Source organism: Nipponia nippon, unplaced genomic scaffold (genome assembly GCF_047370975.1).
Source record: "Nipponia nippon isolate SJK-2023a ecotype South Korea unplaced genomic scaffold, ASM4737097v1 scaffold_4, whole genome shotgun sequence".
Classification (NCBI taxonomy): Eukaryota; Metazoa; Chordata; class Aves; order Pelecaniformes; family Threskiornithidae; genus Nipponia; species Nipponia nippon.
The window spans coordinates 88,963,160-88,985,382 of record NW_028262358.1 but is presented as its reverse complement, the minus strand read 5'-3'; the positions used below and the strand labels follow the sequence as shown (position 1 = coordinate 88,985,382).

Sequence of the window (22,223 nt, the reverse complement as noted above, 5' to 3'; positions counted from 1 at the left end):
TAGAAAAAAATAACTTCTTTTTATTTACAAAAAAAATCCAAATATTGGATGCTGTAAACAAAATTCACAATCTGTTCCCTCTAGAGTCTGTTTTCCATCAGCTCTTTTTCTGTCTGTGACAAAGCCTATAGTCAAAATGTTCCAAAAGAGCAATCCAAGGAGCAGTTTGCTGCAACAGGATGCCTTGCAGAAGGCAACAGTTGTAAGGAAATCTGAGGGAAAGCAAATCTGCACAGACTCCTACAGACTGCAGGAGCCTGCAGTGCTTTAGCCAAGCTGTCTTGAAATTTGCAGGCTTTTTTTTTTTTTTTTTTTACTATTTATTTTGTTAGCAAACCATTATTACAACAGCAAAACAGTACACTGATTTTCTTTCTTGCAAGGGAAACTCTCTGCATAAAGAAAACCATACAAAATAATATATCCAAATAGGAGCTGAATATGCAATTACAGTTCTTCCTTTTCTGTGCAGTTTTATCTAACACACTTCATTTTCTCAATTAAAAAAAAAGCGCTTTTTTGAACTGGTAGGAGGTTCTGACATGATGTAAGCCAAGCATTTAATCGGAGGTGTTTAGAAGATTTGTGTGAAGGCCTTTGTGTAAGATAAAAAATATTTTAAGTGCAATAAGAGAAACTAGAAAAATATCATCTTTTTGGTCTTCTAATTGCCCTTCCCTTTTTAGAAAAATGTTCTTGCAATTGGGAGGACAGCTACATCTAAGGGAAAAAAAAAATCCCATTTCAAAGCTCTCGGTTGTTTCAGGATAGCTACATTTAACCAAGTTTAGCGCCCTGTTGGTTAGCAGTAAATTCAGCTGCGGCACAAACAGTTTTACTGTAATCAGGTCAATGTTTTTAATCAGTTCAGCTCTTTAAAAGGGGCACTGTGTCTTGTAGCACAAGTTCTAACCTTACATCTGATTGGATGGGAAAAATGAAGTCTACAAAGCAAGAACGCAGTCGTTAACTTTAAAAGTACCAGTGTGCTGAAGAGGAGGGGAAAAACCAGTTAAAAAGAAGTCAGACTTTATGGAGGGGAAGGTGTGCAAACCGCAGAAATAAACCAGCTTTGAAAAGGGGTTCTTATTTTACTCTTGGCCTGAACTCATGCCTTCTTCCCACCTCTAACACCAGGCACCTTTTAAGCTACCAGTCACAGATAAAACAAAGCCCCACCAGTTCCACCACTTGATCATTAACATATGCAAAACAGATCCGGAATACCTATATAATATATATAAAAACATATTATATATGTATCAAAATGCAAATGCTGAAAGGTGCAGTTTAGCTCAGAGCCCTGCTGCATGCACTATAAGGTAACTAGCTGCTGTCAATCATAAAAAAAAAAACCACACAATAAAATTTGAGCTGAGAGGAAGTAAATCAAAACTTTCTTTCAAGCAATGGAAAAAAAAGGGTCCTTCAAAGGAAAAAATACATCGTGTCATGTACTATCAGCGTTCTGCGGTTGTGGCACAGCTATAGATTCTCAAACCCTTTTAAAGAGCGGATGACTCATTTATTTGCTGCAAATAGTTGTGGCAAGAGAAGACATACCACATTACCAGCTGATCCTATTTCCCCAGCCCTCCCCGTAGCTTCCGCTAGCAAACCCTCCCAGCAGCGGGAGGCAAGGGGAAATAGCGGGCCAGGAGCACCCAGCCCAGACTCTCTGGGGGGCTGGAGGGGAACCTGGTGGGACCAGGGGATGAGAATCCCGGCGGGAGGCTGCAGCCAGCGCCGGAGGAAGGGAAGGTGGGGACGAGGTCCGGGAGTCAACGCCGCCAACGGCAATGAACCAGCTCTTGCGTTTCCTGAAGGGCTCACGGGGAAGGTGCTTCAGTAAACAAATCGGGTTCCTGTTAAATTGCCTCCAGAGTGAAAAGTACAAAGCGTGACAAAAATAGATGTACCTTCCTTGCTCCGTAGGGAAAACACACTGCCAGGACATGAGTCCTCTCCCTCTCCCCTGCCCCTGCCTCCTCCAGCGCCAGACCCTGCCTGCAAGCAGGCACGGCGCAGCGAGTTTTCGTTCAAAAGCCTGAATTCCCTTTTATTTTGTTTGTTATGTTTTGTTTTTTGTTTTTTCTCCTCAGTAAGAAAAAGCAAAATATTAGAGTCAAGTGTCACTTAGTCATCAGGTTTTCAAAGCCCAACAAAGAATTTAACACCTTCAGAGATGGCACTGAAGTGAAAACAACAGCGGAGGTTGCTTTTTTCCCCCTGCTGGTCTTTTGGGAGAGGAAATGAAAGTGAACAGTTATTGTTCCAATGTAAAGTGATTCCATTTAAATAAAGTACAGTACTGAAACTGTAAATGCAGTGTGACAACCAGATCAAAGATGTTTAATATTTGCATAAAAATATATATATATTATATATATATAAAATATAATTTTAAGCAAACGTGCAACACTCTTAAAAAGGGTTCATTTCACATTTGCTAAATTCTAGTGGTCCTGGAATGCGTAACGCATTCTATTAAAAATACTCCTTTAAATATTAACAATTAGTGTTCAAATCACCAACTAATACAATATTCCTTAGCTGTCAGGGGGTTTAAATAAACCTATCTTTGATCCACGTTCCACTGAATTACACATCATGGAGGTATGCAGTCACAACATTAGTGGGTTAAATGTCAAAATGGCATTACAGTACAAAATAGTTAAAAAAAAAAAAATCAGCTAGTCATATGTTTCTCCATCTGTGGAATTATTATGGCTCACAAGCAACCCACTGAATTACTGTAATCCTTGTTCTTGCAACCAAAGACATTATCTGAATCCCACCTTAATCCTGACTGGTTCATTTACTCCAAATTTCTCAGGTGTGGGTTAAAGATTCACTGCAAGGTGCCCACTGTCCTATGACATCCTGTTGCAAACTGGAAAACACGTAGTACTTTATTTAAACATTCCTTAATTGCTACATTTTCCTAGACCACATTAATATATATTGTGTGTGTATATATATAGATATACACCTATAACATGTACATATATACACACACAAACATATATACACACATACACACACGTACCTAGGATAATAGCACACTGACATAACATTAACTCTATACAGGTATTTGCCAAGAAAAAAAATAGGGCATTTCCTCCACCACTTATTCACAAGCTTATGGGTTTTTCTGTTTTTCATCCTTGTGTCCCTGATAAAACAAAATGCATGGTTAAACCACAAAACTATATTTTTTTCTCACTTCAAATTTTATGAAGGCATCAGGCACTTTTGATTACTGTTGGTGTGTACAAATATAGCAACATCTTTCTTTTCTTTTATATATATATATATATATATATATACTCTACTGTATCTTCTTTGCTCGGATAACTTATTTGTGAAATCTTTGGTCCTTGAGTATATTCTGTTTGCCACAGCTGGTTTTCCTGCATTCTCACATTTTTAAAATGTGAGGCATGCACACAGCTGGAAATAATGGACTTTGTCATCGTATGTGTTTCTGTTTTTATAACTGTACCAATCCACTACTGTTCATTTGGAGCAAGCTGTTTCTGGTAAAGCATTCTAGTCAAGCAAGCTATACATTCTACACAGTCAATCCATAGACGGTACTTGCTGCAAGCCCCAAATGCAGTAATTCCAATATACATTTTTATTCAGCTTATCTCTGCTTTATGCCTCTAACTTTTAATTCCTGAATATATATAGAATTGTTTTTTGTGATTTTTTTTCTTTTTGTTGTTTTTTTTTTTGTTTTGTTTCTTTCATAGTCTCCCTTTTGCAGATCCCATTCTAGAGTAAGAATAAAAACAAAAGAAAATAAGGCTTTCCCACCTTCTCTATGCCAAAGCTATGGGAGCAGATATCGCCAACCCATATTGTCATCAAGCATTCCTCCCTCACTTATTTCAGGGAAAGCTGGTTGCTTTTAATGACAGGCCTCTTGTGCTCTGGGGTAGGATCCAATTATTTTGGGGTTCTGTCTCGATCATGCTCCCGTTATTTATTAGAAGAACCACAAGCCTTTCCCAAGCTTGAAATCTAGAGCAGATCATCATTGCACAAAACACCCCATTTCAAAGGGACGTGTCGCCCCTTCCTACGTCTTAGAAAATGTTCTCCCCACCGGGTCTACTAATTTCGGTCCTTAATTACAGGGCAGCCAAGTAGAGTATGTGTGCTGCTGGCAAGGGAACACCGTCTGAACCTGGGCAATATAGTAATTGCTGAAGTTGGCATCTGCTACGTATGGGGCTGGCTGGTAATAGCAGGTGACATTGGCCACATTGGGGATGATATTTTGCTCGGCTAGGACCCGGATGGCCAGCATGGCGATCAGACTCAGAGTCTGTCTCCTCTCATGTCCCATCAGGCACACTGTGCTCTCATTCACCACATCATGAAGGGTCATGAGATAGTCATACTTGCGGTCCTCTAATCCCACAAAGTGGTTCTGCAAGTAGGACTCCAGCTTTCTCTGCTGTTCTCCAATGTCTGAGAAGTCAATGAAAAATCTCGAACACATGTATCTCTGCAGGGACTTAATCTCGGATTCGGAGGCAGCCCTAAAGCCCCTTACCAAAAGGTTGCAGTATTTCAGAAGACCACCTCCTCTGATTTCTTCTGGGTTTCTGGTGGCAATTATCTTGTTGCAGAGGTGATCAAAGGCTTCCTGGAAATCCCCATAGACGCTCTCACCAATGATAGTCGGGTGAAAAGTTTCAGTCATCGGATTCTCTGAGCACTCATAAAAAAGCAGCAGGGAGTCCAGCTTGATTTGAAAGGAATCGACACTGAATTCAAACTGCCGCCTCAGAGAGTCCACAAATTTCAGCTCCACATTTTTGCCACTGTTGTTGGACAAGGAGATGAGACTCCATCGGTCTGAATCATTGCATACTTTTACCATTTTCTGCACATAAGCCTCCTATAATTGGAAAGACAAAATGAGCAAATGAAGACACAGATGCAAGAAATTTCCCCTTCGCTGCATTCATTCACATGCCCCCCCCCCCCCCCCTTCACCTCATCCCAGCGTTTCATGAAAGATTTAATGGAGCCTGCAGATACAAACCAGAGGAGAAATGCTTAATGTGAGAGCTCGGCGTGCTGTCAGTGCAAGGGGATGACAGGGGAGGGTGTTCTGCTGGGACTGCGTCGTGCGAGGGAAGCATACGGCAACGCTGCTTCTTTCAAGCACTTCTAAATACATCTACACATGAAGCCCATGGCACGCATGCACCCCCCCCCACAAAAGGTCACCGCTAGAATCAGATAAGAAATCTTTTTTACCGGTTTCCACTTCTCTCTCCCCTCCCCACAAAAAAAAACTTAGCAAGTGTTCACTCCCCTCAATCCTGCTCTTTCAGTGCAGGTTCCACAAATCTGCCCCATATTCCAAAAAAATCCCTCTAAAAAAATCTTAAAGGCATTTGGCATTCAGCCTAATGAACTCGAGCGAACTGTCTCCAAGAGGAGGGAATACGCCTCTCCGCTGGGGCATTTAGCACACAAGAAAGCATGCCTTGCAGACAGCGGTTCCTCCTTGTAGATATTAAAGCCAGCTCAGCTCCCCCCAGCCACCCCGGGAACTGGGTCCGTCAAACCAAGCTGCCGCAGAGCCGAGCTGGGAGATCTGCGGCGCCCTGCGCACCCACGCCCCAGGTAAGTCAACGCTGCCAGCAAATCAAACGAGAGAGAGGGAGGAAAGATTAATTAATCCTGAGGAGCCCCGGCCAGGACGCTTTACTGCAAACTCCTCCTCGGTTTTAAGCGTGGGGTGAAAAAATCACCCACGGTCCCCGTGGGTCTCGGGGCGTGGGGGGGAGCTGCGTCCCTCGGCGCACCCCTCCGTCCCCGGAGGGGAAGGCGCCCCGTTCCCCGCAGGCTGGCGCGTACACCTGCCCGCGCTGAGCGCCTGGGCACAGGGCAGGTTTACCTTGAGGGTGAGCGGCGTGATCTTCTCCTTGTTCACCCCCTCGGGTAAGAAATCCAAGAGGCAGTCCAAGACCACGTCCTTCACAGTCTGAAACTCGGCTTCCCCTTTGAGGTCGGCGCAGAAGATGAGGTCCAAGTCCTTGTAGCCCAGGCCGCTGTCCTGGTGGAGGACGTGGCTGGCGGCCGAGCCGTTGAGCCGCACGTCCCGCAGGCCGATGCCCTTCTCCTCCAGCCGGCTCCGCACCACCTTGACGATCTGGCGGGGCTGCATGGCCAGCGTGGGGAAGTTGCCGCGGCCGTGGATGGGGATGGTCTCGCTGAGGATGCGGTCCAGCCGCTGCACTTGCTCCCAGCTCAGCACGTTGCAGTGGGAGCTCTCGCAGCCGCCCGCGTAACTCCCGCCGGGGCTGCCGCCGGCCTTCTCATCGTCTGCCATGGTGCGCGGCCGCCGCCTCCCCGGGCTGGATGGCACCGCTCCGGCTCCTCACTGCCCCCCCGGGGCCCCTCTCCCTCCGCGCCTGGCAAAAAGAGGAGGAAAAGCCAGCGGTCAGCAGCGGCGCGCACCCGGCGCCGGAGCTCCGCTCCCCCCGCAGCCGCCCCGCACCGCCGGACGGCGCCCACCGCCCCTTCCAGCGGGGAAGAGGGGGAGACGCACCTATCGAGTAAATTAAAAAAAAAAAAAAAAAAAAGGAGGGGGGGAGAAAAAGCCCCCCGGAGCCAGGCGGTGCCGCAGGGCAGGGGAAGGCGCCCGACCTGCAGAGCCGCCGCCTGCGCCGCTCTCCGCGCCCCCGCCGGGGCAGAGGCCGCCCCGCGCCGCCCGCCGCCCCGCTCGCTGCCGCCGCGGGCTGCCGCCGTCTCCGGAGCTTTCGTAGTTCTGCCCGGGAAAGGTCCCCAGTAGTTTTTATACGGGGTTTCTCCGCTCTTCCGGGGCTCCGAGTCACGGCGCCCGCGTCCCGCCCCCTCCATCTGCATGGCCGGCCTCGGCGGTGCCCCCGGCACGCCCACGCCCTGCGCACCCACGGGCCGCCCCGCCGGCTCCCCGCCGCCGCGCCACGCCACGGCTCGGCACGGCTCGGCACGGCACAGCCCGCCCCTCCGCGCCGGCGGAGCGCCCAGCGCGGCCCGGCGCGGCCGCCCCGCCCCACGCGCGGCCCCGCTGGAAAAAGCCGCGGAGCGCAGCCGCCCCCCGGACGGGGTTTGGCCGCTCGCCGAGGGGGGAGGCAACAAGTGAAACCCCCGCCCTGCGCCCGCGGGGGGCGCGGACCCCCCGGCTCCTGCAGGCACCCAGCTCCGCGCTGCCATTCATTCCCTATTTTTTTTCCCCCTGTCTTTTTTACCACCCACCCCCTCCCGGACATTCCCGGTCATCCCAGGCACAGCGAAACTTCATACCAGAGCGCCGGAATTTGGCGAGGGCCCCGCTGCGAGCAGATGCCGAGGATCCCGGACCGTGTGGTTTGAGCCGCCTGACCGAGATTTTCAAAGCCGGCTGCGGCAGCGCAGGGGCATCACGGCGTGCCCGCCCGGCCCTCCCTGCCTCCCTCCCTCCCTCCTTCCCTGCCTCCCTCCTCGCCGGCGGAGGGGGAAAAAAGAAATCCCGAAGAGCACGAACCAGGCAGTGCCTTCCAGGGGAGCCGCCTGCCCGTAAAGTACAACTTCGGGAACTGCGGAGCGGGAAAAAGAACGTGTGATGCAGGCATACGATGCAAACATATATATATACTTCTTATTTTCAATCACATTTTAATTATTTTAGTATTTTATTTAATAGCAATGGATGCATCGCCTTGTTTTTCACCTGTTAGAAGTCCCAGATATGCATATAAACATTATTTAAAACAGGCTAAGTGCAGCCCCGCCGTGCGCAGCGGCACCCGCGGACTCGGGGACGGGTGGGCGCAGCGGGCAGGGGCCCCCCGCCGCCCGGCTGCGCACCCCGCGCAGCGCCGCGCTGCAGGCGCGCGGCTTGCGCGGGGAGAATCGGGGGGCCGGGGACGGCGTTGCGTCACCGCTCGCAGCTTCGTGACGCGCAGCGGGAGGGGCCAATGGGGTTGCGCGGTGGCGTGACGTGCGGCCTCCCCAGCCAGGCCCGTTGTCAAAAGGGGGTGTATGAGGGAGCCCGACGGGGCTCCCCCCGTTTTTAGCACCCCCCCCCGTACCTCCCGCCGTGGGATGGGGCAGGGGGGGCTCTGCCACGCCCCTCGCGAGCCGGCAGGGTTGCTCCCACCCCAAAACTCCGCGGGGGCCCGGCGGTGCGTCCAGAGCTCCCCGTGGGGCGCGAGGCGGGGACACCCCCCCACCCCCACGGCCGTCGCGGGTCGCAGCCGTGTGGCAAGGGCGCCCCCTGCCGGGCGCCGGGCGCGCTCCCGGGGGCGGGGGGGCGGGGGGGGCACAGCCGTGGGCGCGGGGCCGGGCAGAAACCGCTTCACCGTGGCGGGTTTTTTGGTTGTTTGTTTTTTTTTTTGAGGGGGGGTTAAGCTTTGATTCACCGCCCAAATTCCCTGTTACCTCATGCCTGCAGCATAACCCGCGGCAGGAGCACGGGGCGATCCCAGCCGCTCTGCCGCCCCGCGGGACAAGGAACGGGGGTGACTTCGCCCTGCGCCTCCCCCGTGGAGCGCGCCCCCTTCCCCCGCCGTGCTACGCACTGGTGGGTGGTGGTGGGCTGCCCGCCTCTGCGGTGGCTGGGCGAGCCTGGAAAGGCGACCCGGCTGGCCAGGGGAAAGGTTTGCAGTGTTCCGTGCCAATGCATTTATTAAAAAAAAAAAAAAGAAAAAAAGAAAAAAGAAAAAAAAAGTAAGCAGGAAGCTTTTAAAATCCAAATGTGTACAAGTGAATGCTGCTTGAAAGCAGAAGCGGCGTATCGTGCATCCGCCGGCACGCTGAGTGGGGTTGGCCAGCTTACTCCTTTATTTAAAATAAATACTCGGACTAAGCAGGGCAGCAGCCGGCCTGCTGGCCTGCACCCGCTGCTGGGGGCCCGAGGGCCGGGGTGCCGCTGCTGGGCCCGGGGAGCGGCATCTCCTCAAACCGGCCGGAGAGGAGGGTGCCAAGCAGTGCCCGGCGCCCTGCGGCGCAGAGCTGGTGCCCGAGGCTCCCCGGGCCCAGCCGGGTGGAGGCCGAGGGCAGGGGGCTCACGGGGGTCTGGCCGGGGGGGGGGGGGGGCTGCTGTCAGTGCAACGCTACCCTCGGTGCCTATTTGGGAAACTCGGGGAGGTTAAAACACAACCGAGCGGAGCAACTCCCCGTTCCCAGTCTGGCTTCGCTCAGGTGAACCACAGCTCACTAGGGCACGCGATTGAATCTTTCAAAGGGAGTAACTACCTCCTTATTTATAAGCAAATTATCAATATCACTGCAGCCGGATGACTGATTGCTAGAACAAGGGCAAAGATCGGACCTGCTGGCTCATCCCACATTAAGCTAGGCTACCCCCAAGAAACTGAGAAAACCCTGGCTAGTAGTCACCATTCCATTTAACTCTTGTTTCTCAGTATGTTGCAATGAAATTTTAGCAGTATTTCAAACGCTGCAGCATGTTTTGGTGCATTTACACTGGCCAGTAGGATTTAATACTATTTTATATGCATCTTGTTTCATTTCCCCACGAAGTGTGATTTTTAACCTCTCTTAAGTTGTTATTACTTTCACACTGAAGCAGAAAAACTGGCAGGAGTTCATTGTGGGGAATACTGACCTGCTAAAGACAAGGGGAATGCAGTTCAGCAGGAAGCCATTTACACTGCAGGGCTTTGCTGAAGGAGCAAGGCCAGCCAAGCCCTGCTCTCACCTCACCCTCCCTCCCTCAATGTAAGCACCTGCAAATCACCTCCCACTCACTCGAAAGAAGAGGGGAAATCGTTTCCAGTCAGAATCATTGCATTTACACTTTCTCGGTTCAGAAAGGTACACGGGATATTAATCATCACGCTCTTTGTATAAATTAAGAATTATTTGCACTGATGTGCAATTCTTTTCACTTCCTAATTAATGGATGCTAGATAGATGGTGCATTTTTTTAATAAACTGTCTAAATGTAGGGGAAATAGAACTTTATCAGCACAGTGCTTTATCTAGGGTACATGTATACTCTAGATTTTTTGCTCTTCTGCCCTACTTGAATGTGAAAGCCCCTGTTGCTTTAAATGAGTAGAAATCATTAAGAGTTGTAGCAAGAAATTTAATTAGGGCGAATTTCATTGCGAGAAATTTAGAAATATTTGCATGAGTTACGCAGATCTTTCTAATGATGACTGATACTGGTAATGCTGCTGCTAATAAAAGCATTAATGTAGCTCACGAACACACTCTGGCCCTTTAATGACAAATACATATTTTTGGAAGGAAAAGGGTTTTTTTTAACTTGTCAGTGTGAGCAGTAATTCTTTGAGAGAATTTTGATTGCATTACTCACACAGGCTGTTTGTACTGCCCAAGCAATGAATAGGAACACAAGATGTGTGATGTGAATCATATCTTTCTGTATGTTCGCACAATATTGTTCAATTAGTCCCTTCACCTCACCCATACTCTCAGCCCTGCTCTAGAACAACAGAAGAGTAATAGCAATAAATGTGTTCCTATATGCATTTGTGTATATTTGTCTAATAACGTCGTCGGTGCAAGCTGTTCATTCAGCTTGGCTGCATAGCAGAAAGCACACTCTCTAGGTGATTTCTGCTGAATTTAGTAATTGTCAGTATTTTCTTGACTGAACTACGTGTACCTCGACTGTAACGTCATTCTGCCTCCTTTTTGCCCAAGACATGGTGCCTAAAATGGGATACATGCTCTCCTTGGCAGAAAAAAAAAAAAACAAAACAAAAAACTGTGACTCTTCAGCTGGCTCTGTGCTAGGAATTGGTGCCCATTTGGTGCCCAGCTGGAGCAAAACTTCCAGTTTAGTTTTTTTCCCAAGAGGAATTGAGTTTGTGTGTCACAGCTGCTCTGCCAGCACAGCCAACATGTGGTACCTACAGACAATCAGGGCATTCACTTCTGAGTAGCCACTCTACTTTAGTCCAAAAGCTAGTGTTGACTCAGCCAGAGGTGTTTGTTTTTGTTAAAAACATAATAAACATCAATGCTGCTATCATCACTAGGTATTAGCAGCCTTCTGTCTCGGACTGACTTGGCGGAAGCAAAGAAGTCTAGGAAGGGCCTAGGAAGTCTAAAAAACTCCCTCAGAAGAAGTTTGGAAAAAAGATACAGCACAATGTTATCACAATTGTGTTGTGAAAAGTTTAGTAATATCATTCCTCCTCTCTTCCATTTCTTTCTAATCCTTCTATTAAGGGCAGTTATTCACAGTGCAGAGAGAAATGGCAGGTACCGCCATGGTGGTTTTTCCTGTCTCCTCTTGACAATGTTAAAAATGAAAATAGATGCAATATACTAAGAAAGCAATAGGCTGTAGCAAGATGGATATCAAGAGGCACCATTTCCCAGTGGCTGGGTGCACAGTGTATGGAGCGTGGATGAGCAGGCTGGGCCTGCTCTCTCCATCTCTGCTCCATAATGCCTTAGCACGGCTGGCTTGGCCTCTCTCATACAGAGTCCAAGGGCAACTAAAACATTAAAAATGAGTTCTTGACCTAATTTCTTGTTCTTTGCCTGCTAGAGGTGGAAAGACATCACTGGGCAGCAATCACTGGAAAACTTCTTTATATTATTCACCGTGTTGCTACACAATTATCTTGCTGGAAACATCAGCTATATGACTGAAGAATATTCCTAGCTGTTCTCAACCTGGATAGCATGTGAATATATCAGCTTGCCTCCAGATACAAATTTCTGGAGAATTCAGGCCGCTGTGCCCTTCTCCTTCCCTCCCCGTTGCTTTGCATGCAGCTGCTTTGGGCAGCCGCTGGCTCCGTCACGCTCCCATTGCATCATGGCTGGGCGACCCGCCGGTGCGCTGAGTGTGTCACAGCTCTTCCCTGCGGGGTGCTACCCCAGACCAGAGAGCGGGGAGATGCTGAGGAGGCATCAGCCAACAGGACAGAAGTTCAGAGAACTCCGGACTTGGATGGGAAATGCTGCGAATTAATACAAAGTCTTCAGATCCAAACACAGCCCAGCCTCACCCTTGCACGCATACATGTGCACACACATACAGCCCAAAACCTGAATTTCATGAAAACAGCCCATGGTAGATGAGGACTCACTGGAAGTAACTTGCAGTACCAAAATGACTAGTACTGCTATTGACAATAGCACAAAACAAAGTACCTTCCGAACTCTAAGACCTTGTCTATACCAGACATACTTGCAATCCTTTTCAAATCTTGATTCATTCATATCTTTGCTCGGAACTAGTCTGGGCAAACTTTGAGCTTGGGCATAGAAGCAGAGCTCAAAGGCTGGTTTTGTCGGGGTTTTGGGTTTTTGGGGTTTTGGTTTGTTTTTTTTTTCCTCACAAGAGTACTCAAGCCTGATTTTAAAACTCTCTTCAAAGACCTTGTCTTTCTCTTGCATGCATGCACAAAGTAGTCTTCTGATACCTTGATAGTCTATAGTTCACACTGATTTTTTTCCAAAATTTATTTCCTTACTTGACACTATAAAAAATTATTACATTTTGTCATAGAATAGTCTATACTAGGAATTAGTACTGGAATTAGCATTGACTGCTGGAGTAGTCAATACTAAGGTTCTTTGAATAAAATGAAAATCAGAGATATCTAGCAAATGATATTTCAAAGATAAATAAAAGAAATCTGTGTGCTTTCAAAGTACTACTGATCTATTAGTTTTATTTTCCTTCTGCCAGTTTTTACTGGAAAGATGTTTTACTCATCCTGGGAAAAATTTCAATGTTTGGACTAAATGCTGTGTTGTTTTGAAAAGGTACAGTTTAAAGCAGGCCAAATTATCAGAATTTTCTGACGAGCCTGCCAGTAGCTTTTTGCAATTCTGCTGAGAAAGTGTGTGCTAAATGAAATAGTAGCATCCAACATGTGTGTTGCTGCAACAGCCGCAGGCCAAATCAGAGATCAGGGCATCAAACAGTTCGTCTATCAAAAGACATATCCCTGCCTCACCTAGGGAGCTCATAGCCCAAATATACCAGTAAATAGCAGTATCTCTGATTAGATAAACCCATCAGCATTTGCCCCCAGAGGAAGGAGTGTTAGGGTCGCCTCCTGAGCAGGATTTTTCAGAGCTGGGGCTGTAGTCGGACGCAGGAGACGGCAGAGGCACCAGCAAGCCTCTCCTCTCCTGCGTGCCAGGCAGGCAGTCATCCTGCACTCTGTAAGGTGCAGGACGGTGCGGTCCTGGCAAACCCCTCTTCTCCAGTTCACCTGCCTAAAAAATAGCCATGCTCTCAGGTTCGGTTGTGTTTTACACTCAGATACTGTTGTGTTTTAGCTCATATTGGCCGATGGGATCTAAATGCGATTAAAATGAATTGTACAAGATCCAGGTATTCCTATTCATATGACAGGCAAGAATAACTTTTTTTTTTTTTTTCTCTTGAAGAGGCCACATTTTTCATTGGTATGTAGGAGAGTTTAAAGCTTCAGTCTTTCTACCCACGTAGGAAAGACAAACCCACAATGTTTCATGACTCATGCATTCGTGCAATCCCTGTTGCTTATGACCAATAGGATTTTATGCCGATTTTACTTTTCTATGTTTTGTTTATCCTACAATGCATTAAGCTCGTGTGGGAATACTCCAGTGGATTTCAGCATTCTGCCTTTTATTCAGGAGAGCTGGAGAAACTCATCACTTCAGATTTAAACAAGCTGTCCTGCTTTTGGAACAGTGAACGACAGTGTGAAAATACACAATGCAAACTAACAGGAATCAGGTTACTGTTCACTCAGACAGAATTGGTTTCACGGATTCAAAGCTATAATTTAGTTTCACCTATGGCGAAACAAAAGCCATTTTACCAAGTACTTTTGCTATCAAGACTATGACGCCTGATGGAGTCAGGGCACCTTTCAGTCCTGATGAAAGTCTATAAATGCTGGAAATTAACTGGATTACTACAGAAAATTTGTTCCATTACCTAATTACCCTCACTGTTAAAAATGTGCACAATGTTCCTAGTCGGAGGGCATGTTTGCACAGAATGGGAGTGTTTGCACTGAATTTAGTTGCCATACACTGAAAGGACACGTGTATTCCCAGGATGCAATTCTTAGCAACTATCAAGAAGTGAGATATACACATTCGGTGCTCCTCCTGTTTAAAACTGCTTGTTGAAGTAATACTTACAAATGTCTGGGCAGAGGCACAATGTAAATTCCTCAGCTGGCACCCCCCACTGCTCTGCATCTCACCCAGGACTACTGAAGGTAGCGTGTTGCCATGAAAGAAGGTTACCTATCTGTAGCTGCTCCCAGGGAGGCAAAATGAGTTAGTTTACAGCTGCATGTACATCAACAGCCAATACATAACCATTATACATACTAGAGTAGATTTTGGTCATCTAGAGTTGTATAGATGCTCTGGGCCTTTGGCCTAGAGGCAAAGAATCAAAGTGCCTTGAAGATGAAAGAATGAAATCCAACATTTTAGGGCTGTGCAAGTGGGGACACAACCAAAACACTGTGCAGCAATGGACCAAAAGGATGTGAGAGCCCTCTTCCAAGGAAGCAAAGAGCTGCAAGGTACCACAGTCCATTTGTGCATATTAGGAGAGACAAATAGGGTTTCTGATGGCCCCAGTATGCCACCATTTGAAAATCACAGTTTGTGTCAGACATCTTAGCAAGCAATAACTTTTCTGGTGCCCATGGGATGCCATGGTGCTGGGCCGATGTGCACTGCTATCCTCCCTGAATCTTGGTGCTGTCTTGGCATTTCCAAAATTGCAAGAAGCTAACAGGGATCAGTTCTTAATCTTAATCTGCTTTGTACGTTGCTCAGTCTCCAGCCAAACTGTCACCCAAAAAATAAGAGGTCACCCCTTTCTTTTTTGTTTCCTTAATCCTTTCTTTTTCCCCACCACAGATCATTTCCAGCTGTCCATGTGCTAACGATGGCAGCTGGAGCAAGGACCTGGTTTGGAACTGCGTTGCTGTCACAAACAAGAATGCAGCAATGTACTTTGCCAAAACGCCCACCCACAACACTCCTTTTTCTTTCATGGGTCTCCTTTTCCTGCATGGGAAACCCTGCTCTTCCACACCCTGCACTGCTTTGATATGCTAGACTCAAAGAGCAAAATATTCTTAGAGCAGAGCATTTAGTCAGAGTATGGAGAAAAAAGGAACTAGGCAATTTATCAACTACATTTCAAAGCGAAAGTAGGGTATTTTGCAAAAAAACCCTTTTTTTCCAAGTTAGAAAGGGGGAGCATGTCATGAGTGCAAAAAAAGTAAGACATTTTTTCCCATGCAAGATTTTTCCTCCAGGAACACAAAAATGATAGAGATTGGTACCTGACGTGGGTTATTACGTAGCAGTATGCCCTGCCTCCACCTCACTGGGAAGGGCAGAGAGCGGCTTCTGATAAGAAGAAGACTCCAATCTGTGCTGCCACTCTCTCGCTGAGACCCTGCAGGATCCCAGATGGAGCCAGCTGCATCAAGGGCCATCGCCTCCCACAGCTGCGAGTTACCACTGGTGTTTGTGGGAGGCAAGGCAGGGACCCTGGGGCTCCAGCTCTTCCTGAGCATCACCCGAGAGTCACCAGGGCTATCTACTGCTGGGAGGGATGGGCAGCTGCAAGGCAGCAGCTGCAACCCAGTTTTAGCTCCGAGAGGGCTACAAACTCTTGCTGCGCAGGGAGGAGAGTTGTTGCTTCCCTGAGGAGCAGTTGCTGGAGCACAGCAGTCTTCACCGAGCTCTGCCACTGAGACATGGGTCTCACCACTTTTGAAGACCTCAGAAATCAGCAAGACCTAGGAGCCAGGAGCGTTTTCCTGACTGGGAAAGTGCCAGACCAGCTCCTGCTCCCAGCTCCTGCTGAATTTGGAGCTCAGCTGCTGCCTCCCTTCTCAAGAGGCAGAAGCAGCCTCTTCTTTGGAGCAGCAGCTTCAGCTCTTTGGTCCTGCTGAGCTCAGCAGTAGCCCAGCTGAGCTCTGAACCGTAAACTGACTTTGTGCACAGATAAAAATAGTAAGGCACGAATAACATTAAGACTGAAATAAGGGCAACTGTCGCATTTCTGTTCTTTTTTTTACTGTGAAGCCCTCACAAGGCTAAAAGGACAGAGACTAGAAGTCCAAGTGCAAAAATGCTCTCTTAGCCACCGCACTACATGGCCCTTTTAGCTCTCACTTGTTCCTGGACAGGCTCCCTGGGCATGCAAAGTTTCAGGTGGACTCTGCTAAGGAATAAGGAAGAGGAGGCATCCCAGAGTGTAACCTCAGCCTACCACTGGGATTGTAGGAAGGAGCTGAACTGGGAATGGAGCCTTCCTTTCCAGCTCTGACGTTTAAATGTTCCCCATCACAGTGGAAATCTTCTAAGACAGCTCATCTGAGCCAAAATACAGAGAAGAGTTTGTGAAATTTCGTTCTTTTGAAATAGAGCCCTGAGCTTGCCTCCTACTCTTACCCAAACCTAATCTTATCCTGAGCAACCTAATCTTATCCTTAAGCTGAGTAGGAGCTTGCCTCCTACTCTTACCCAAACCTAATCTTATCCTGAGCAACAGCCTCAGCTCACTCCCAGTCCAGATTTGGACACCGTCTCCTCCTCGAGTTTTTCCCTGACATTAGGGAATTTCATTGTGGTTGTATTACTGTGTATCTGAAAGTGCAAATGAGTGTCACAGTCCTGTGAGGTGACCTGGTAAATGAAATCAGAGTGAAAGGCACACTAATACTACTAGTCCATTTCTTGTTCCTCTGCTGAGGACCAGCCTTACTTTTTGAAATTAACCCCCAGAGGTTCTTATTTATCAGCATAGCATTTGTTCCATTTGCCCCTGAATTCTAAATAATGCTTTGCCCAGGAGACCTGTTGTCCTAATGCAGAGAGACCTTCAAAGATTTATATTCCACATGCCAAATGCTGCTATCATGCCTACTAGAATAACAGAGGAAGGATTTTGGCTCTAGATGTACAGAATTTTATGAAGAGACAATCTGTGCTTTTACACAGAAGGCCCCACAAACAACGCTGAATTATTCCTTGAGGTGGTGCGCAGAAGTCCTCTGTTCAAGAGGGTTGATTCCCCATCAGTCCCTTCCCAACAATCCCAGGATATCCTTCTGGTAGGAGCCCTGTGTCCACTTCTGGTAGCCCTGTGTCCACTTCTGAAGCCCTGTGTCCTTCTGGTAGGAGCCCAGTGGACCAGTCCACTGATGAGGCAACTTCTTATGAAAAAGTTCCCCGTGCTAGGCAATGCTCCACCAGCCGTCCAGCATGGTATTTCACAGCAAGGAAGGAGCGGTGCATTATCCCTTTTTTGATGATCACATCACACTGTGTGCCCACTTGAGGCAGGTAATACACTTATATCTTTCTAGGATGGCAAGTATCCACTGCATAATTTACAGCACTTTATTGCTCTGAGGAATTGCTGTTAAATAGCATATGCCCCATAAATGTTTTTGTTCCATGTATCATTCTAGCAACGGTCTTAGATTATATCAACTGTGTAAGTAAACCAGTAACATTGTAAAAGCAGCTGATCCCCTGCAGGCAAAATGACTTCGTTTTCCTATTAATTGAAGCTTTTCATCACTCACTACCTTCCTCACCTAAATTTCAGTCCCGCAGAAGCTTAGCATTTTATTACGAACCGGACTCACCCTGGATGTGCCTAAAGACCAAACGAGCCCTGAGTCCTGCTGTGCCAGCCCTGTGAAGAGACAGAGCATCCCCACTGACCTCATGGCGAGTCAAACAGAGAGCCCAAAGCAAGGTGGCAGAGCCAGTGAGCAGGCAGACAGAAGAAGCCCTGAGGGTCAGGAGAGCGGGCTGACCAAAGAGGTAGTCACCAGGAACAGAGGAAACCCAGATCTAACTGATGAAAATGCCAAGGCTGTTTCTGCTTTGACAGCGGCTGCAACTGCTCTGCCAGCTTTAGTCTCTGGCTGCCTTCTCCTCCGTTTTGTCTCCCATGGGCGACATGCCGGGGAGGAAAGTGCCAGGAGGCTTCTCACAATGCTTCCAGCAGCTACTCTACTTAATAGTAGTTGCCTCCTATTGCTTATGTGCTCACGTACTAAAAGCACAGGATTATCACATGCCCTTCAAAACACCACACCTGGCAAATGCAGAAAACTAGAGATGAGCAAAACTGCTCTCTGCTAACGACAGCATGGAAGTAGTGGGTCAAAAAATAGCCTGGAAATGATTTTGCCGTTTTGCCTCTAATAAGCTGTAATCCTGAGCTGATTTGTTTTTAAGGAGTTCTGGCGTTGCTCCAAAGGGCTGCATTTTCCAGAGATGAGCTATCCATTTCCTCTGGTCTTTTTAACATGGCTGCAGCTGAACTTTGAAGCCAGATCATTTGGCCAATGAAGCCAATTTGCCAGGCATGAGATTATTGCTGATGTGCAAAATGAGGCAAAGAATTAAAAATAACCATGCCGGTAGATATGAATTCAGTTGCTTTAAGGCTTAGTTAGAAGTTTATGTGTCATTTGCAAGTACTTGAGTTCCAGAATAGGCTGTTCAGTAAGTCTGTGCTGTAGGGAGCCACGCAGTGCAGATCTGACTCCTTTGCTTTTCACAGGCCAGCTTAGGATATAGAAGCATGAAAAAACACCCAGGCACTCATTTTAGAACTGAATAGGTCGGTGCTTTAACTGCAAATGATGAAAGCCAGTAGAGTACTTGGATATACTTAGCTCAGCTTAGCTCAAAGTAATTGTATTGTGCACGTTAGGCTGTGTCATACAGTGCAGCACAGCAAACATGTGGTCCACAAAGGCAGAAGTGATTGAATCCAGCCACGTGGAAAAGATGCAGGTGTAATTTCAAAAATCTAATTTCCTATTGGTTTACTTATTTTTGCAAAATGCATTTTTTAAACATGAGCATTTTTGGCTAAAAATTAGTTAAGAAAGGAGAGATATTTAATCAGCCATCCAAAAGGAAGAAAGCAAAGTTCTAGGGTAAAAAAAGAGCATGTCCTTCCTTCCTTCCTTCCAGAACTTGTCATTTTTAACAGGAAAACAATTTGTTTCTCAAACTATTTCTTACTTTTTCCAGAATACATGTGATTCTCCCCTTTCATTGCCATACATTTAAGTGCAGTTCATAATCCTTCTGTAGCTACGGAGGAAGACGTTTGCAGCCCTCAGACACAGGTCAGACAAACTACAGTCAGCAGAAGCTGTTCACGTATCCTGAGCCCCTCTTATTCATCATCTCTTTCTTGTGTGTGTGTTTTTATTCCTACATAAAGAAATGGGACTTTCTACGGTCTTTCAATGCAGATTTAATGCAGAAGGACGTTTACTTCACATATCTCTTGTGCTGTTGAAAAGAGGCTCTTTAAACTAATGTTGCACACTTTAGAATACATTAGCAATTCATCACAAGGCATGTGTAATTTAATGTATCATTTTCCATTCAGATATCAGTAGCTTTTCTTCACATTAAAAGAATTCCTACATTATGGTCAGCTTGCTGCCAATTTAGTTAAAGAGCTCTTCATTACCTTTTGTTTTTGATTATACCTACCTGAGGCCTGGGCCTGGCATGTGCTTGGAGCCTGTGGCCACTCTCTAGCAGGCAGTGGTCCTTTAGAGGGCAAATGAGAGATGTTTACCTGTTAGAAAGAGTTTTTAGTGGAGCTAATGTCCTAACTTAGTCCTTCTTATTTAACAATTGTCCCTTTTGTTCCTCATGCTAGCTAATGTATGCCTTCTTTTGGTGGCTGAGATGCCCAAAGTTACAACTAAACTTTCTGCTCACCCTGAATAGTACAAATGCAGCAGTTACCATTAAATATCTGGCAGCTTTTCCCTTACTAAATCTGAAATATCCACCAAGGATTTGCTATTCTGATACTAAGGAGAGGCACAAACCACAAGTGGCCCGTTGTCCAACAGACAAAAATGTCTCAGTGCCCCTAGGAGAGGACCCAGGATTTCGTAAACTTTCTGCGTAGATGATTTCACTTCTAATTCTTTAGTTTTTTAAGGGCTTCCCCCAGCCCTGGTCCTCCCCACCCTGAGCAGAGTGAACACCCATCTTTACAGCCCCTGCTGCTCCTGCCAGCATCCTGGAAGCAGCATCTGCCCAACCTTTGTTCAAAGCCAGGTACTGCAGCTGGGGTGGCCAGACACTGCCAGTGCCGGGGAGCTAGCAGCTCCTGGCAGAAAAGCACACTGGATGGGGTGACATAGGAGCCACAGGGATGGGTTATTTCAAGCAGCTCAGGCGAAAATACATACATTGTTCAATAGTTCCCAGAATAGCTAATCTTGCTCCCCCATGCCAATGGCTGTCCTATTAAATGTCTACTTTTCATAGACATAGCTCTGCAAATTTCATGTGATATGTAAATATCAGTGAAAATAAGGCCATTTATAAACATCTCCTTCTCCTTCCTCCTCTTCCTCCCTGCCCCGCTCCCAAGATATGCCTGTTGGCAGGATGAACCCTGCCTGTCATAGACTTTCTCCACTTCACTCCAGACCAAACAGTAAAGTAGTGAAAGGCATAATGGTGATGAGCACTTAAAGGGAAAAAGAAAAAGGAAAAAAAAAATAAAAGAGAAGCAGCTATACACCCATTGGTGCACGCAGAGCTCACCCAACATGGACTAGAGCCACCAAATACATTTCTGCTATGTGGTTTCCAGTTATTGAGCACCCTATCCTTTATATACTCATGGGTATTTTCCACAAGGGCTCGCCTTCCATTATATTTAACGTAACCTATTGATTTCAAAACTTGACATAGAAAAGGCCCCTCTGGGGCCTCACAATTTTAGCAAGCTGCGCAATCTCAGTATCAGATATTTTGATAGAGGCTTCCTGCCACACAGCAGGTTTCGGTTCTGTCAGGCCACTGCTATTCTGGAGTAAAACAAGGACCATGTACACAAATACACCGTTGGCTTTGCCCGTCTCTCCCATCTGCAGCCGCACCAACTGCAGGCTTGGGTTTCTGACAAGACACCTGGACTCTGGCATACCAAAACTCAGTGCCTTGCTGGGCAGGAAGATTTGGGTGCTGTGTAATTTCAAAGCCATCTGGGTGCTGGAATAACTCTGGTCATTCATGTCATGGGGAAACACTGAAGAACAAGACAGCATTTGTGTGCCGACCTCTTTTTCTGCTCTTCTACCTTTCTGCTCATGTACTGTATGTCAAAGTTGGAGGGAGGGTTGTCATTCATAACAGTAATCTGGTGCCAATCCTGTAAAAACTTCCTTTTAACATAGATAAGATAATGCAATCTAACAGTTAACTAAATAGGATTAATTAGCAGGAAGCTGGCTGCTTAATTCACCACTGACCTGTAAAACCTGGTAAGAATGAGGTCGCTGGCCATAATAGAGCTATTCAGGAGTTTAGGTCAAACTCTAATAACAGAAAACATCATTTAAATATCACTCTGCTATAATAAAATTCTAGAGTAAGAAAATACTGCTTATTAAGGAGAGATCTAATCTTTAAAATAGTGTGCTCTGTATACTCAAAAGTGTATTCCTTCCAAAACAAACAATTGCAACATCTAAGCATTCAGTTAGTGGACACCAGACTTTGACATTCAAACCCATCAAGCTTTCATATGCTTTCCCCCAAAATTTGTTATATAAAGCTCACTTTTTTGTGACCTTAAGATCTCACAGGACCTTCACATTATGAGAATCTTGTTTCATGTTTCAGTATATAAGAACCAGCACTTCTCTGTGCATATCCCAAGTAATCATCTTGATTAAATGAAGTTTGTTTAAGGATCAAAAAAAAATAAACAGTGTGCATATATTTTTATAGCTCCCCAATTTCCCTCCAGCTTCTACCTACTTTTTCACTTTTTTTTTTATGACAGCAGCTGTTTGCAAATGACAGTTTCTATTACTAATACACATGTGCATCAGTGTAATTTCTGCCAAAACAATGTTTCCGTTTTCCCCCAGAAATCTCTGTTTCTTCCCCAAAATTATGTCCTGTCTCTTCCCCACATTAAGTCAGGAATATCAGGCAGGGTTTCAATTGATTTACCTATTATAGAGTACACCATCTTCCAAAGAGCTCGGTCCAGAACCATTTACAGATCAGAAATACCACCTGAAGCCACTCTTGGGAGCTAACCAGACCTACTTTAAAACCTTGTGGTCATGCAAAAACCAGACACAACATCTGAGGTACGGAACAGTCAAAAAAAAGTATTGATTTTGATGTTATCAGGTCAATTTGTGTTT

At 46.6% G+C, this 22,223-nt stretch overlaps 1 protein-coding gene across 5 annotated transcripts; it reads right to left on the bottom strand.

The window, feature by feature from the left end:
* TENT5A (terminal nucleotidyltransferase 5A) lies at positions 1–19,570 on the bottom strand. 5 transcript variants are annotated; one of them, XM_087776907.1, is made up of 3 exons: positions 19,528–19,570; positions 5,927–6,443; positions 1–4,915 (listed from the first exon to the last, which is right to left on the bottom strand). In XM_087776907.1, exons 2-3 carry the CDS (start codon positions 6,359–6,361, stop codon positions 4,136–4,138), a joined length of 1,215 nt encoding a protein of 404 aa, XP_087633033.1. In that variant the 5' UTR covers positions 6,362–6,443; positions 19,528–19,570; the 3' UTR covers positions 1–4,135. The 5 variants fall into 5 exon arrangements, with proteins under 5 accessions (XP_087633033.1, XP_087633034.1, XP_087633030.1 ...); XM_087776908.1 differs by lacking the exon at positions 19,528–19,570 and adding an exon at positions 14,155–14,194; XM_087776904.1 differs by lacking the exon at positions 19,528–19,570 and adding an exon at positions 7,318–7,449.
* Between the last annotated feature and the right edge of the window lie 2,653 nt (positions 19,571–22,223).